Source organism: Thunnus albacares, chromosome 9, assembly GCF_914725855.1.
Source record: "Thunnus albacares chromosome 9, fThuAlb1.1, whole genome shotgun sequence".
NCBI lineage: Eukaryota > Metazoa > Chordata > Actinopteri > Scombriformes > Scombridae > Thunnus > Thunnus albacares.
This window is the reverse complement of record NC_058114.1, coordinates 29809139-29827324: the sequence shown is the minus strand read 5'-3', so window position 1 is coordinate 29827324 and position 18186 is coordinate 29809139. Positions and strand designations below refer to the sequence as shown.

The 18186-nt window shown below is 41.1% G+C and overlaps 1 protein-coding gene across 1 annotated transcript in view; it reads left to right on the top strand.

The window, feature by feature from the left end:
• tgfbr3 (transforming growth factor, beta receptor III) overlaps positions 1-18186 on the top strand; it is a 68211-nt gene that overhangs the window by 31280 nt on the left and 18745 nt on the right. Inside the window, exons 4-7 of the mRNA XM_044361540.1 lie at positions 5973-6110; positions 13664-13847; positions 16336-16498; positions 16945-17092. Of these exons, the coding sequence (XP_044217475.1) occupies positions 5973-6110; positions 13664-13847; positions 16336-16498; positions 16945-17092 (633 nt within the window). The remainder of the gene's footprint in view (positions 1-5972; positions 6111-13663; positions 13848-16335; positions 16499-16944; positions 17093-18186) is intronic.

Sequence of the window (18186 nt, the reverse complement as noted above, 5' to 3'; positions counted from 1 at the left end):
TGATCCACCCTCCTGTGTGGAATAAATACACTTCATATTCCTGTGTGCTACAGTTCATACATTCTTTTTATTTTCTGTTTTACAAAGGCAAGCAGCAAAATCAAGTCCTTTATAAATGTTGTAGCCTATCTGCCTTTTCTAAAAAACAAACTCTCCTTTCTCCCCCCACCAAGCCCACAAGATTCCTAACCAATGAACAGAGTGACAGCTCCCGCATGGCTTTTGTTAATACATTTTGGTTCACTTGAAAGTTTGCCCTGTGAAACCAAACCCAACCAAAGGAAAAATGCAACAAAGTGGCAACTCATCCACTGATTCAGACCAAAGTGAAAACTCCCATAGATTGCTCAGAGTGCGGATCACTCTCTCGGCAGCCGAGTTGGGTTGTGAACTCTCTGCCGTCATTACCACACGGTTGTTGAATTATTTGCTCATTTCACCTTGACTAACATTTTCAATCAACGAAAGTGACGTTGTGTGACTCCTGTCTGTCATGCAGTGCATTCAATGCAGAACTCGCCAGGCTGTCTGCCTCACCAGTCCCTCACAGTTTCAGAACATCTGCGGCTTAGAATGGCATGAAACTCTCCCAGTTAAACCATCAGTCCAAAAGATAAACAACTGCATGAGAAAATATATGCGTTGATAAAAAGTTGAAGGGACAACAAAAAATTCGGGGTAGAAGTTAACTACAACTTCCAAGGTGCTTTTCAGAAAGAAACCATGCTTAAAATGCAGTCACATGCACCACTAACGGCAGGTGCAAGCTAAAGATTCTGGTGTTCAGAAAGCTGATTTTACAATCCGCAGCGCAAATCGGTTTTAATTTCTGTGTCACTTTTGGGTGAATATAGCTACTACATAAGCGCGTCTTGTTTACAACTTTGGAGACAAAGTGTTTCAAATTCATTACCACTGTGATTTATGCCTCTGACTGGCTTCTTCGCCATAGCAACAGCAGGAAAGGCCTATGGGTATTGTAGTATTCTTAGTTTGTATTCCGTTCGACCTTAATTTTTTTACAGTGTAATCTCAGTCCATCCTCCTGACCCCCCCCCCCCCCTCGATGCTGTGTTGTTTTCTTCTGCATGTCCTGCCATTCTGCCATATCACTCAGAGATCCCTATCCGGAGGCCCCGTCTCACTTTGACGTCTCTTCGGGCTGTTTTTTTTCTTCTGCAGTTTGGCGTTGAGCTGAGTGCAGACTGATTACCATCACACTACAGGGGAAAGGCTCCAGGTATCCCCATCGTGCTCAAATATGTGGGTGGCACTGATAAGAGCGGTCAACAGGTTTTGTTCCGCCTCCACTCCGTCACCGAGCTCCTTTGCCCCAGCTCTCTTTCCCGCTGTACACCCTCAGTGATCCAGAAAGAACCAAGATCCAGACAGACAAGACACACGCATACACACACATCAGATAACACGGCATGATTGGTTCCAGGCAGTGCTCCTTTCTCCTTTTGTTGCTCAGTCCTTAGCTAGCCTTCTTTGTTTTCAACTTTTGCAATAAAAGACAATGTTCCAGGGTTCAGTTTGCTGTCTATCCAGTTTAGTTTGTCAAGTTGTTTTTTTTTTTGTTATAATCTTGGATATCAGTCTTTTTGAATGCATGTTGATTCCCATTTAAACATGTAAGCCAGTCATTGTTATTATTCAGACACTGCAGTAAGTTTATATTTCATGTCATGGAATACATTGTGCCGTCTGTCTTTCTCAAGTTGATTATTATTTCCTGGGAGGGAGAGTGTGTTCCTAGATTAGCTTTACTTTTTGGCTAATTAAAGGATGTTTTGGGTTTTCTCTGAATCACCAGGGATCATCAGGCACTTAATTAGCTCTGTCAATAAAGGAAACTCCCTTTTCCTGCAAGGACACTGAGCAGCACTGGTACTGAACCCTGACTGCAGGATGAATGCTGGCTGCATCGCTGGACACAATATTTGACTATGAAAGTATCACATTACAATGTTGATACACAGTGTTTATGAAACACACTTGAGACTAAGTGTATTTTAGCTGACCTGGAAGGTCATGAAATTGCAACCACATGCTCAAGACAGGACAAACAAATCACCCATTACAATTACACTGTCACAGGCATCAATAGCTTCTAAATCTAACCACGCGGCGTCATTATACTATAAAGTCTTGTGTTTGATTTATCATTTGTATTTTTGGTCCAATTGGCAATGTGTTTGCTGTTGGAGCTGATTTAGAGCTTAAAGTTGATGCTGTATTGTTTTCTTTTTACATTTCCATTGTTTACTCATGCTACCACCACTAATGGTATGCTGTGTGACAGGCCTTGCTTATCCTGCTACAGCTGTCGTCCCTTGTGTGGAGTTTAATTTCAGTAACGTGATAGGTCTAGACAAGCCTCCATCCTTGGCTGCTGGCAAATGCGGCCCATAACTGTAATGGACCTTGGACCCCAAATCCCTGTGCCAGCTTCCTGATAATCAATCAGGCGTGGCCTCCCGTCCCCGGCAGACCCTCTCTGCAAGGCCCTCTGACGGTAACTGCACCAGGGACAACTCAGCGCCACCTGATCCTTGCGAACACCATTAGAGGTACTTTGATGCCTGGTGTTTCTGCACCTCTTCTCTCCACACCCTGGCTGTGTGACAAGGCCTGTTGCTATGCATACCAGTCTAACCAAACCTCATGACGGCAACTCTGTGGGCAGAGATGAGCACCAGCTGCTGTTGAGTCCCGATCATCGCTTACATTATGCAACCCAGCTCTGGTCAACTTAGATTAAGATGGTATTATCAGTGTTTGTTTGCTAAATCTCAAATAACAGCAGATAATCACCACAGTTTTCCCTTTTTCACTCTCAGCTCCTCTTGGCATTTCATCTCCTTAGCGTTCTGTTTATGCGTGTGTTTTCAGGTGACTCACGTCTTCTGGAAATGTTTCTGTCTGGGTTTAAAATTCCTCATCTTTTACAACTCTCTCCCTCACTCTCATTCTTTTTCTGCCTCTCTCTTCCATCTCTCAAAGCCAGGACCTTAAAGCCAAGCCAGGTATGATTATATCTTGGTTGTTGTTATTCCCAGAGGTGTGATGCACAGACTTTTTCCAGAGTCTAGGCTGAGAGGGAAGCAAATATGCAGAAAAAAGGACAGCAGAGAGTCTCTGAATCACCATCTAGTTTGCCTCATAGATAAGTGTTCAGTAATTTCTTCCATTTTCTTGTCTCTGAGGGACTTTTTAATGATTTTTGCAGCACTTTCATGGACCACATCACTAAACACTCTCGTTTGTGTTCCTCTCCTCTAGGGCTTACATCTGTGGAGGACTGATAATTAGGCTTTGATGCTTCATGTTCCCTCTGTATATGCTGCCAGTGTCTCTTTTTCATTATATGGTTTTATGTAGTGTCACAGTGACAAGTCTTTGAACACAGAGTAGTGTCTGTCAGAAGACAGAATTCACAGTTTCTTGTGTAGAATAAATTGCCACAGAGTTAGACAGAAATCTAGCACACAGTTGGCTTGGTGAAGTGTGTGTGTGTGTGAGGGGGAGATACAGTGAGGTTTTGTTCATTTCTTGCCTACTGACAGTTAACAAATTTAGGAGAACATCTAGTTGCATTTTTTTCTGACCAATATTGCAACTCAAATTATCATTATTGTCTATCAATTAACCTCAAGGCCTGTACTGAATATAGTAAGTTTGTTCAAGTTCACAGTTCACAATCTCACCTGAAGGTCAGTTTAGTAGCTATTCTGGAGTTTTGGATGATATCGCAGGATCTTCATCAGCTGATGGAGTTTGCTAAGTTGTCATGGAATTGTAGATGTCCAAATTTCTTTTTTTTTTTGTATTGGCTTAAGGTTCGTTTCAAGCATAATCACATTTCTTGTTACACATAATCTTGTTTTTACATAAAAGAAATCAGATAAAACAATGCAGCTGCTTGTTGTTGATTTCCTCCCAGGATTTTTAAAAAAAACTCTTATATTTGCCTTGTTCTCTGCTGCAAAAACGACCACTTTAATTCACATTGCATCAGTGGTATACTTTACTATAGTTTATGATTTTCATATAAACACATATTATCATTACAATCGAAAGTGGCCACCTAATACTGACAATACTGAAAAAATACCGGTAAGACAGTGTAACTGTTGTGTTGATATTCAACTGACCCTAGTGATAATCTTTACAGTTCTGCACTGCTAGCGAGGTCTTTATTCAGAGCTTTCAACATGATGAGCTTAAAACAATGATATGATGTGCTTAAAAGTTTAACCGCAAGATTCTGAGTACTGTTCACTATGTGCCAGCTGCCAGTAGTTTACACTAACGAGCTAGCTTGTTTAGATGATTACCTCACTTCACTTTCAACTACTAATGAGCCGGTCAGGTGATCATCCCCTAGATTGCTTCTCTAGAGAAAAACTCACCACTCTGCTGAACAGCAAAAAGACACAGTCCAGTCTGTCTTTTCAAACGCAGTAATGATACAGAAAGGAGCTTCCTGTGCCGCTTTGGCCAATCGTAAATAGTACAGACAGCGTGGAGAGAGCTTATTAATCACACAAAAGAAAAATGTCACTATGTAGATACACTGAATCAACAGCAACAGTCGAGAGTTTTATTTTGTAGTTTGGTTAACAGTATACAGATATTACATAAATTGTTTACCTCATCCTTTTGCAAAGCAGTCTATAAAAAAATAAAGTATTGTTTGTATGATTTATAATAATTGAAACAAAGAGAGCGTAGTAGAAATGCAGAGCGCCAGAAAAATGATATCTCTGTCTCGATAATATACTCACCGTAACCACATCCACACAAATGAATGGTATGAATGTTCTCTACAGTTGTTCATGCTTCTAACTCATTCAGACATCCCTAATATTAAACTGTCAACTCATTTTTACAGTCTCTAACGTTGCGATTATAGATCGTTTGTTCCATTATTAGCTTAAATGGAAACACAAGAGCTGCATTTATTGTAAAAAGCAAATGTGCCAATATTTTTGCCAGCCGTGACTGATTAAGTTTCTGTAGGGATCATTATATCATATAATGTGAACCCTTGTGGGATGAATTAATGATTTACAGGCTTTTATCACTGACACAGAGCATGGGGTTAATGCGATTAGTCTGGGAATACAAATGGGGAGAAGTTTAAAGAAGAGTGTCAGACAGACCAACATACCTTCTAGACTATCAGTTCTCATCAAAGCTTGAGAGAGATGAGAGAAAATGTGAAAGGATGACATTTGTAACAATTTTTAAGTTTTGGCCAGTGTTCATCAATCATAAAGTACTATTTAGAAGCTATGCATGTCTGTAAAAATGATGATGTAAAGCTAGATGCCTGAGATGAGTTTGGGTTCAGTGAATGCAACACCAGAAACAACGAAACAACAGCTTAGAGCCCAAAACATGGTTTGGTTTGTTTTTCACTAACAGACTGTGAAAAAGTATTTTAAAGAAAACCAAAGGCATAGTTGCATGCTGTAAAGATAGTAACAGAGACCTGCTACTTACTATTTTTTTCTCTGCTAACAAAGACTCCTCTGTGTGAAAGTTCAGATCCTGCTGAGGCTACATATCAGAGCTAAGCAAGTGCCTTTTAGGGAAAACACAGCATGCCGTCTTTGTGAGTTTATCAGCAAAGTGAGTACATAAACAACCACAAAGCCTGATAAAGAAGAACAATCTACAACATTATAGCGCTGCAATTACACCAGGATAGCAACTGTTTATCGGCTGATATTTTTGCTTACATTGAGTGAGCATGAGAAAATCAAAGCTTTGACATTTGCAACGGTGTAGCTGTGTGAAATGGGTTCATGTGATGTGCTGCGACTGATCTTGAAGTGAATTTCAGTGATTTTGCCTTTATCTCCTCCACAGTACACAGATACTGTTTCACCAGCATGTTGTTCCTTTATGTGACTCCAATCTCTGTCTCTTTTTTTTTTTTTTTTTTTTTTTTGCCTTACCAGGTTGAGCTGCATCTGAAGCCCATCCAGTCTTTGTTGCGCCACCAGAAGCCCCTGGTCTTCGTGCTCAACTCCCCCCAACCACTGATCTGGAAGATCAAGACAGAGAACCTGGCCCCGGGCATCAAACGCACCTTTCATGTGAGTCCGGCATCACTAAAACCATTTAAATCCTACTTCCTAAAACTGTGTATTCATTTCCTCACAGTCTAAACTGTATTCCCTTTTCAGTGGCCCGTTTCTTTGAGTACAATATTAAAAATGATGTTAATTTGCAGAGGAGGACTTTCCACACTCAGGTTTTCCATAATAATAGTTTAACCTTGACTACAGTTAATGTAGCGTGGCTTCAATCTCTGCATACCCACGCATATTTTAATCTACGTGTACATATTTAGCTGCAGCTGTGTGCTACTCTCAAAACTGTGCAAATGAATTCTCTCCATTTATCTTTAGGACACAATAATTGTGGCCGTAGTTTTATATAGTGATGAACACAAATATGATTGTTTTGAATATTTTTCCACATTCAAGCCAGTATCACTCCCTCACATCATGGTGAAAAGTTCATGTATCTAAAAAAAGATGAAATGTGCATTGTCAGCTTTATTCACACTCGACTCCCTGATAAAATGATTGTTTTCGCGTGTTTTGTGTTAAAAAGCACAAGGCCGTATCCCCACTGCCTCCCTCCCTTCTCTAAACAGCCCTGTTGATAGTTTGGCAGCTGTTCAAATCAGGCAGGGCGTATCCATATACCACGAAAACCCCTAACAAAGGGGAATGCGTGGTAGCAAACACTAAAACCTCTAAAACTCCGCTGATGCATCTGCTCATCTACTGAAGTAATGTGTGTCATCAATTGGTTTTGATTTGGTCTGAATCTTTTAGTGTCCAATCGTCAGTGTGAAGTGATCCAAATTTGTAATGTGTGCAAGACACAACTTGATTCAAACAAGAAGTCTTTGTTACAATCCAGCGAGGAGAAGAAGAAGAAGAAGAAGAAGAAGAAGAGAAGAGGGAGGTACAGTATCTCAGTTTAGTTGGAGTCAGGTCCCCTGGAGAGCCAGCCATATTTAGTAAAGGTACCACGGGGCCTCGCTGGGAAACTTAATAAAAAATGTAAAAATGGACTGCTTCAGTGCTCTTGTTCAAAGCCTGTGTATCACATGAGAAAATCATAGCAAAATAAGACCCAGAAGCCTCAGCCGTGGCTTAACTATACTATATTGCTACGAAGACTTTTCCTTTTTCCTTATATGCTCCGAAGGCTTTTCTGCATCTTTGGCTTCCAAGAAGTAATCATCTTCAACTGTATGATAACACCACAGCATTCTGCAAGAACGCAGTATCAGGTACACAAATTATTTCCATATGTGGTCGAGTGTTTTCTTGCTTACATCTCGTGCGCAAAACATCCTGCCTGTGAAAGCAAATGTGACACAGAGGAGAATATACATTGATTGCAAAATCCCCGTGTTATGCACAGGCTCATCTGCACACATGCGCACACACACATTACATAAAGAGCTTTGTGTTCCACTTAAATAGTCTCTTTGGCTCAGGGTTTTTTTGACATTTAGAACAGCTGGAGTAAAAATGTGAGTCTTCTAGACTTTTTGAAACTTTTTTAGGCTTATCTGACGTGTGACTTTCATCAAGCAGACATATATGTAAATCCTCACGTCTGCGTCAAGAGTGATTACTGTACACTTAAAATGGTTATAGGATACGTTTTTTTACTCAGCATCCAAATAAATCTTCTTTTTAAGAGAAAATCAGTTCTGCCCATAAAACATTTTTGAGGTCCCTGCAAAATTGATAAGCAGTGAGTGAGGTGAAATGGACAGCTCCAACAATCTTTTTATAATTTTCTCGTGCTTGAGTGGGATCATAGCTTTCAGATAAATCCACAACCCAAAGACACAAGGCACGAGTGCCAAATATTCCTTTTAATTATTATTTCCTTGTAGTAATGGCAATGTTCTCATGTCAAAAGAAATGGATGCGTTTCATGCAGATGGATGTGCATCTGGCCTGCTTGTGTTTTCTTAAGCTGTGATAATGTGTAGCCAGCGAGATGGGTGGTTTTTTTCTTTTTTTTTTTTTTTTTTTTTTTTTTTTTTTAGACCAGCAGGTCAGCATCATAGTAAATGTTTTTCCTTGTCAGTGGTGGCAGACAGGAAACAGCTGACAACCATCATTAAAATCTACAGTACAGGCGGCGCTGTAGCTGTGTGTCTAACAATGTTGGATCAGTCCTTATGCAGAGTAAGGAGTTTTCATGTCTTCATTATCTCATATTAAAAAAAATCTGCTTTGAATTGACTTTTTAAATGATAAAGTATTAGAGGAGTGTGTGTCTTCATTAATTTACAGTAGCTACGCAGACATTTATCTGACTGGAGCGAGAATATATTTTCTGAGTCAAAAGTGAGATATTAGCTTTCCCTGTTGGCCCTTCAGTATGATACTTGTCTGACACATAGTTGCGGTTTTTCAAGTGGGGTGAGGAGAGATAAAGGGAATCTTAGAAGTGAAGAAGGAGGCCCCTGCAGTCAGACAAAGCTGAACTAATGGTTTTGACTGACTGCAGGGGCCTCTGCTGAATTACAGTAGGTGTTAAGTATTTTGTGTTTTGAGTGACAGCACTGAGCCCTCTGGCAGTGCGAGCTGTTGGTATATTCACCAGCCTGACTCCGCATGGCCATAACCCAGAGGAGTCCCAGACGCTGCTCCTCTTCTCAGGTTCTCTCCACAGCGACACCTCCTTAACATACCACGAAACTGAAATACCACGCAACATCCTTTCAACATCCCCCTTATTTATTGTCGCCACACCTGTCAAGCTTCCCGTTCTCACGTTTACCACTTGACACTGACAGTTTTGAATTTTTGAAACAAACGCATCACACACATTGATCGGTCTCGAAGCAGACAAAAGCATTTCTTGTCTGTGACTGTTGATGTTTGTCTGCTGCAATAACAACTATCACCAGCAGATTTGATCAGCCGAGGCTGGCTAGCTAATTACATTCATTAACGTTCATTCCATGAGTTGGTTGACAACATTATCTCTGGTTGTCTTTTTTAGTGCTTCCAGCTAACTCGTTTTAAAAAAAGAACCCTGCGAAAGATATTAAATTTGCATTTTATGGCTATATACATGATATAATGCTAAAAGACTGAGGCTGAAGCTGCATGTTCCAGACACAGAGTCAGCATCCTCACTGGTTGATATTCCATGTAGAAGACACTGCTTTTATTGCAGTGTAAAGCTTGTAAGTCGGTTACATGTGATGAGGGAAAATGTGAGATCAGACTGTTATTTCATTGTAACATAACCCTGTTTGGCTGCTTAGCTTATACATGTGTATGTGTATGTATTTTCAAACCATGTGTTTTCTCTTTTTACAAGAGAAAGGGCTTTTAAAATGAGAACTAACTGATGTGTTTGGCAAATGTCTCAGGTAACACTGGCCAATAATAATCCAGTAACGAACAGGACCGAGCTGTGAATGTTAACCTAAATCAGTTTCCACATAGTGGGGAAATACCATTCAGTGAATGTGCTATCATGAATGGTGCTTTTTTAATGTAACTGCTATCCCCACAAACTTGGAAGTAATGCTTTATAGTAGTAATACTACTATAGGTAGTATGCTAGTTACCCAGACACGCTAATTATTGAAGCTTACATTAGAGCTGATAAACACACCGTTAAATCCATTCCTTACACTTTTGCTGTGTCACATCACCTCGGAAAGCAGTCAGTTAAATTGAAAACTTGCATCAGACCCAACAAGTATGTACAATGATCACAGATGCCAAAACGTTGGTGTATTAGTCACCTTGCCAATTCCCACACTTTCTGATCTGCGCTGTGCACTTCAGGTGAAGATGAGGAGTTGCTGTGATGAGAGCGTAAAATAACTGAGTAAAGGAGGAACAGGTTTTGGGACTTAATGTTTCAGAACAGAAACCCGCCGCCAGACCTCCCTCACTCTGTTTCCTGGGGCTAATTGGACTCTGAATCGGGCCTGCCAGTCCTTGTTTCCTGGTCCCTATACTCTGTGCTCCGTGGACACAGATGGGCAGCCTGGAAAGGCATCAGAGACGCTGAACACACTGTTACTGTTGGCCACTGGACCCTGCCGGCTTTTAAAATGCCAGAAACCAGACTTTTGTTGTAAAACACGTCCTCCCCAGTACTCTTTGTCAATCAGCAGCAGGCAGGAATCATCATGGGTCTAAATTGACATGAAATATGAACATTGAAATCAGGCCAAATTTTGTTTTATCAAGGGACACAGGGATTCAAAGTGAGACACATGTGCAGTTTGGCTGTGTTGACTCTGTGGCCAAATGTATATATTTCCTTTCGGGGGGTTAGGGGAGGAGGGCTGTGCTGCATCTCTGCTTGAAAGGCTTGATCCGGAGCAAATGTTTTATGACTCTTGATGGAACAACACTGTAAAGTTTTGCTGTTGGCTCGCATTGCCTATTGTTTGTTTGCCAAGTTGTGCCTTTTTCACTCCTGTATTTCTTTCATTAGTTGAAGGCTTGTGTATGAGTTCCATCGCTCTCACACACATGAGCGCTCTCCTCAGTGTAATTGTTGATGGAAACCATGGGTAGCCACTATTGGTTTTTATTTGGAGACAGGCATGGCAGAGGAACGCTCCAGAGTGGCGCTGAAACATATGGTATTGTTTTCTCCGCAACATAGCTTGCCAGTTCACAAGAACACACACACATCTGTAGCAAGCGGCATGATTAACTCCCATATCTCATCAAAAGGGAGAAGATCAAATCAGCCACAAAAGCATTTATCACATTAATATCACCAGAGAGTTACAGCATGCTCATAATATCTATCAACCCTTTTTGCACTTTCCATCACCCTCTGCCGTTTGCAACACCTCTTAATTTCCAAACAGCCTTTTGCGATTTCCCATGCTCAGGGTGTTGCTCAGTGAGAGCTGAGTGGAGGATTACAGCTTGATGATAATTGATCTCAAACATTTGGCATTTTTTTCCCCTTTTTACTGCACATATGGCTTGAATATGTTGATGCTTATAGGGAGAAAGGACAGGAAACATATTTTTAAATGTTTTTGGTCCATGTAGGGTTCTCAGTAGTGGCAGATGTGTGTTTATCACAACAGATAATGAAGAAAAGTTTATTTTTCAATTTAAAGGACAGTGCATTAGTATTATAAAGAGATATACTACTGAACTGACACTTTATGTTGCTGAAGTCAACATTTGAGTTGTTGAAGTAACATGCCCGCCTGCAAATACCATTACGGACATGAGTACATGAGTTTCTAGCATTACAAACATGAAAGCAGGACTTTCAGTCCCTATGGTATGTCGCTCTTCTCTACATTCTTCGTTTGCTCTCAACTGCCAAGTCTGTGGAAATTCCTCTGTAAGTCGAGGTAATATCCAGTTTTCCTGTATTTAAAGTTCAGAACACATTACAGGGTCTTTACAGCTAACAACATCTACATTCAAAACAGTTTTTGGCAGTAATACCAATAGATTGCTTACTAAGAGATGGGCTCTGTTTTCATATTGTGAGCTTATGCTTTACTTGGCAAAGGACTTCTGCTTACAGCTCAGAAGAGCTCTAGATAGACATGAGACCTTTGCTGCAAGCACTGGTTGGTCACATGAATCCAACACAAAGATCTTTAAGGTCTTTAGCAGTTTCCTGACAAGAGACTAAACCAAACAGATTTACTGAAGCACACTATGCTTTAAATAAATCTGACTTTTATAATTGTAATGGTTTTCTTTGAATTTGTAAGACCTTTATGCTTTATTTGAGTATATTAGCAACAATCATAACACTATTTGAGTATTGAATGACAGCTCATGCAAATAGTATGCAATATAGTACAGTATATTTACATATATTTAAATATCCCGTTTAAACCTGTGACTGAAATTGCTCTTTGCTCTCCAGCATTTTAAGTCCTTTTGCTCTTTAAACTGGGCATGCGAGAGAGAGATACAGATAGAGCGAGAGAGAGAGAGTTTGTTAAAGCCCAGAGTGGGTACCGCACTTCCCCGTTTCAAATTCCTGAGGTTTTCAGAGCTCTGGAGGGCCTGGAGCTAATTTGGCTTTCAGGCTTTCCCCTCTAATTCTTTGCGACTAATTACAGTCGTATTCCCACAATTAAACTGATAAACTCTGCTGAGCTTGGCGAGGTTAGCAAAGAAACCCCAGCCCCCCTCACTGGCTCAGGGCGCCACCTCTCTCCTCTTCCCCATCTTTCTGTCCGTTCCCTCTTGCCGTAGCGAACACACTAAAAATGAAATCAACCTGAATTCTTCGACAGAGTCTGTCTCCTAGGCCCCAGTATTTACTGCCTCTGGTGACAATGCCAGGAACATCAACAGGAGCGTCCAGAGGTCAGACAAATGTTGCACATGAGGGGATTTGAATAGTTATGTCGGAAAAACCTAAAGACCCCAAAGGGATATTACTCTACTATCATTAAAGCAAGATTGCAATTTAGGGACAACTTCATTCAAAAGCAGTCATATGTTTTCCTCTTGGATTCAAACGGATTTGTTGATTTAATGTTTTAATTGGCGTGGTCTCAGCTGAATGCTCGTGCATACAGAGAGGATACCTTTTGGAGTAAGAAAAACAAGCTTGGAAATAAAATGAGGTAGGCTGTCTAGACCTTGTGCTTGGACTCATTTGGTTGTTCAGTAGGTTTTTCAGCACATGTGAATGTTTATCTCTCTGAAATGAAGCATATGGGCTGAGCTCCATTAAGTGCCAAAGGGGTGGTCCTTTCTAAATATGGCCACGCCAGTTCCCCTGTCAAATCATTTTTTCTTCACCTTCCATATTTTTTAGTACTTCTCCCTCATCTTTGTGACTGTTTACGTTTCACAGCTGGATGCAGTACAACAACCACTCCTTTTATCATTGTAGTATTCAGTGATCCTAAAGGGTGCAGAAACGGCAATATAATAAGTTATTGTCCTCTGAAAATATCTGGATATATTCAAAAGGTGCTTTTATACAGCAGTTTAACCCCTGAGTACTAGTGTGCACCTTGACCATTTGTGTGTGAGTGTTTTACCTGTTATGAATATGTGTTCCTACCTAGTCGCCCTCCTACCTGACAGTTTGTCTGTCTTTCTTTGTCAAATTTTCATGTCTTCTCTGTTACTCCTTGTGGCCATCTTGAAGCAGACCTACACATTTGTGATGACGCACTATAACGCAGTACACTGTGTAAACAGTGGAAACCAGACACCTTATTGTGTAGAGGAACATGTGTAAAAATACGCAGAGCATATTTGTAGAAGCTTTGAAATAACGGTTGGGATGGAGTGTGAAGGATGGGTTTCACCAATGTTTATAGAGAGGGTTTAATTTTGGAAAGGCTGAGCTCTTTTTTTCAGTTTGCCTCTAGGTTCTTCATTTTACAATCTTACATCTCTTGTGTAAAATAAAGTTGACTTTTATGTGCATATCACTCTCAGCTAAGAGGTTGCTGTTGGCTGAGTCTTGAATGATTTCGTTTTATATGAAGACAGTCTACTTTTTGACTTTTTCTCTTTTTTGCTGAATGTCAATAAAATTGTATAGACTGACGACATTATGCACATTATCACAGAAGCTCTTTTGTCCTCTAACACTCCTGCGTTTTCTCCTCCTCAAGGTATCTGAAGGCTCAGAGGTCCACTTTCAGCAGGGAAACTTCTCCCTCTCCTGCCAGATCCAAAAGGAGATCCTTCCCCATGGCAATGAGCACCTCCTCAACTGGGCCCAGAGGAAGTACAGGGCAGTCACCTCTTTCTCTGAGCTCAGGATGACTCAAGACATCTACATCAAAGTTGGAGAAGGTGTGTACTAGATTCCCAAAATTCCCAAACATAGCTCTAGGCCTTAAGGCACGCCTCCCCAGTCCCCTTCAGCTCTCAGAACTTTACTTAGCTTTGTGTTTGAGCCCTGGCTACAGATTTACATGTACTACTCTGGTTAAAGAATTTCCTTCCCTCAACAGACATTAACTTTTCCGAACTCTTAAACAGGCTACTCGTGGTAATTCTGAGTTGTGGCTGCCTACAGCCTAAAAAATGATGACCCCAGACGAAAAAAGAGAGTTCACAGAATGTATAAACAAATACTTTCTTTCCTTAACGCTCATGTTCTTTTTATCAGAGCTGAAACAAAATGGATTAATAAATTACTAGATCAACAGAAAAATGAACTGCAACTATTTTCATAATTGATTAGTCATTTAACAAATTTTTCAAGCACAGTTGCCAGAAATGACCTAGCTCCAGCTTCTCTGATGTGAGGATTTGCTGCTTTTCTTATGTCATAGTAAACTGAATATCTTTTGGTTTTGAACTGTTGGTCAGACAAACAAGCAATATGAGGCCAGAAACAAAAGTTATGTTTGTCCTTGAGGTCTAACAAAGACTTTGACCTCTTGCTCTGACCTCTCTGTGGTGGAGGAGAAACTAAAAGCCATATTTCTTCTTTGAGGGATCAACATAGCGCCACAGAACCCCCTGACCAGAAACATAAACACATCCCCATCAAAATGTTGCTCATCAAACATTTACAAAACCAAAAGTTTTTCAGAATGTTTTAAATCATGCAATGTTCATATCCGTGATTGCTAGCTTTTAGGCCTCTTCACTCCCTTTGTGTGTTACCACCACCGACGGTCAGTCAACAGAACAGTGTGACAACAGCAACAGGAATGTGTATCGTGTCACCAGCTTGCTTGTGCTGCTAGTGGTGAAAAAAAGACATCAGAGTCATTGTTTGAACTGTCAGGCCTGAGACTATCACTACTGTGTTTATATCTGTTTGTATATGTGTAGTTATGTGCAAGAGGAAGACAAATAGAGATGTTGAAAGATATAGAAACTAAAATATGAAGCTAGAAGCTAGACTTTGGAAAGTGTGAATTTATTTTTTATCAGATGGGCAGATAGTCACTGGCAATATGTCATTCAAATCCTTGGAAATGCCTGTCATTAGTCTCCTTGACAAAGTGGTGTTATGCCCTCAGTTTTCACAGATAATAAGTCTACAATAAAACAACAAAAAATAAGTGTTAAAAATCTAGCTGAGGGCATGTACAGATTGACCAAATGTTAGTGGAAAAAAATCTGTGATAAATAAGCAGGAGATAGGCTATCATTCTCTAATTTATGCTATAAGGAAGGTTTATGGAGGAGTGTGTGTGAAGTGAAGAAGCACTGGGGAATTCTCGAGGGAGGCTATGATTGATCTTCACACATGTTTGAGCCGTGAACCTTCAATTCTTCATTTTCTGTTGGCCGGTCTATACAGTGAACAGACAGCACGTTCAGCTTCACAGTGCATCAGCTCTCAGACAGGACGTCTTGTTTTTAATGAGCATCTTTCACTGCATGGAAATAAAACAAAGTCTGGAGAGAAGTAATGGCTCCACTACTGCTGGTGATAAGTTCTCTCTCTATTTACTGCGGAGAACAGAGTGGTTGCACAACCTTCAAGCGTTTGTGTCATTAGGGGTTGTGGTTTGGCAAAAGCCCAGAGTGCCATGATGTATACTTAGAGCAAGGAGCTGTAGATTTCCAGTCCTTCACATCTTTAGCAGTGTTTCATGAAGGCAGACAGATTCTCACTTTGCTTCCTAACCAGGCCCGTGCTCAAGGTCTCATCTCAGCTTTTTAAAGTGCCACAAGGGTTCCAGAGAGGAAGGTGCCAACCTTCAGTTTACACTTTGTCCAAAGCTCTGTTTGCCAAATAAGGAAGCATCTGTCTCGTGTTTTCTCCAAGTGCTGAGAAGGGGACTAACTTTTCATGTTCTGTGAAGGTGCTTTCTTAGCAGTTAACGAATATTTGAACAGTTGTGATAGCGGAGGAAAAACACTAGAACTTTTGAATGAATGTGTTTATGAATATTATTGTCCTGTTCTTGTGGAGGAATTTCGGTTTTAGCTTTCCCACGTAAAACGAGAAGAGAAATTTCCCTGTTGATAGGAAGACAGGTCATGCCAGCCAGAGCACACCCAATCTCATCCAACACAGGGCTTGGCTTAGTTAAATTTGGATGGAAGACAATGGGAATACCAGCTGCAGGGTTGATTAGTAAAGTGAGAAGTGAGTGCTCTTCAGCTGGAACGGCAGGGTCAAAGCAAACATCCAACTTACTGAAGTATCTGTGAGCAGGACATTGAATTCCTGCCAGTAGTTGTTCTGTAGCTGCCCTCTCGTTCTGACCTCTCTGTGGTGGAGGAGCAACAAAAAGACATATTTCTCCTTTGGGGGATCAAAATAGCACCACAGAACCCCCAACCAGTAACATAAACACATCTCCACTTTCAGATCCAGTGTTTTCTGACACCTGCAAGATTGATACCAAGTTCCTGTCTCTGAACTACCTGGGGGGCTACGTGGAGTCACAGGCATCAAAGGGCTGTGTCCTGTCTGGACCTGACAAAGACCGAGAAGTCCACATAATTGAGCTTCAAGCCCCGAACTCCAGCAGGTAAGCAACCAAAGCAGCCAAAGCAAAGAATACATGTTGTCATAGTTTATTTTTGAGGTCAAGATGCTCTCACTAATCTCTGTGGGGTTTGTTTTGGACGGTACATTTACTGGTGTTCTTGTGAGAAAGATATTTCAAAACTGCGTCTCAAAGTCCAGGTTGCCAGATAATCTCCTCACTCCCCCAGTGGAGTGATTATTCTGTACAAATCTGGGAATGTAGTGATAGCTGTGCTGTATCTCACCAGAGCGCTATCTGGTCAGTAGTGCACATGTCTACCTTTTTTCTGGGTATGCATCCAGCTTTTTAATTAGTTGGCCAGACACAGAAGGCACGATAACAGTAAGGAGAACCTAACCATCCAGAATTCTTTTTTCTCTCTCTCTCTCTCTCTCTCTCTCTCTCTCTCTCTCTCTCTCTCTCTCTCTCTCTCTCTCTTTCTGCAGTGCATTCCAGGTAGATGTCATAGTAGATCTACGGCCTATGGAGGATGATGCCCCACTGCATCGGGATGTCGTCTTGCTGCTCAAGTGCGCAAAGTCTGTCAACTGGGTTATCAAGGCCCACGGTGTGATTGGCAGACTGGATGTAGTGGTAAGTTGGCAGCATGACAGCAGTCAAAAACTTCCCATCCAGAAATATCCTTTTTTTTTTACCTTTACAGACTTCACCACTGAGATTTTATATAGTCTTATCACACATCACAGTGGCATACAAGTCATGTCACAGACAGAGATGTAATCACTTTGCACCAGTGACCAAAGAATTTGTCAAACTGGGACGTGTGTTGAATTGGCGCCAGGTCCACACTGCAGGAAAGGGTGGGGATAACAGGTTAGGAGGAAACTGTGAAATTTCATCGCAGCGGCTTTTGGGATTGTCATCACATTCAGAGAGCCAGAGGCAAGAGTGGTTGGGGCATCACATATTTTCAGAGCCAAGGCTACTGCAGAGCTTTAGCTGCACATAGAGCCCAAGTTGCCTCCCATCAGTCATAATATGACTTATGAGCAGCGCTTGCTTCAGGCACTTACATAAGCTGCGAGCTGTTAGAACCTCCTAGCCACACACAAAAGACAAACGTTAGCTAATTACTGCAATATATCATAGTGCCCTTTACTTACAAATGTGGTTTCATACATGTCAGCACTGGGCATGAGTATACAGTTTTGATATTAAATCTTCATTAGTATTACTCACATCTCGTAGGACCCTTAGGAACTGTAAGAAAATGACACCTATGTACACTTTGGGAGAATAGTGTAACTGTAGAGCATGTCAATGGGAAACTGGCTTCTGTCCAGCCACCATACTTGCTCTATGGTTGGAATTTTAAACCCTGTCTCTGGAGCAAAAAAATAAGTGCAATAAAACTGAAAGAAGCTCACCAATATTATGAGGTTCCCAAAATCATTTAATTTCTGCTGATTCTGGTGACATTTAGTAGTCACAGTGTGGCTGATCCTTGATGCCCATTTGTTGTGCACCTCTCTGTTCTGTTGGTCCTGTACTGGTTCAGTGGAGGCAAGGGACTCTGGGTTTCCTCAGTGTGTAATGCTGATACTCCTACAGGGCTGCTGCAGCCATGACACTGCACTTTTGCCAGGCGCGGTGTGTTTGTACAGCTGCCCCGTCACTTCTGTACTATAAGTCAGTCAGGTTGTGTGAGTGTAATGCAGGTCAATGCC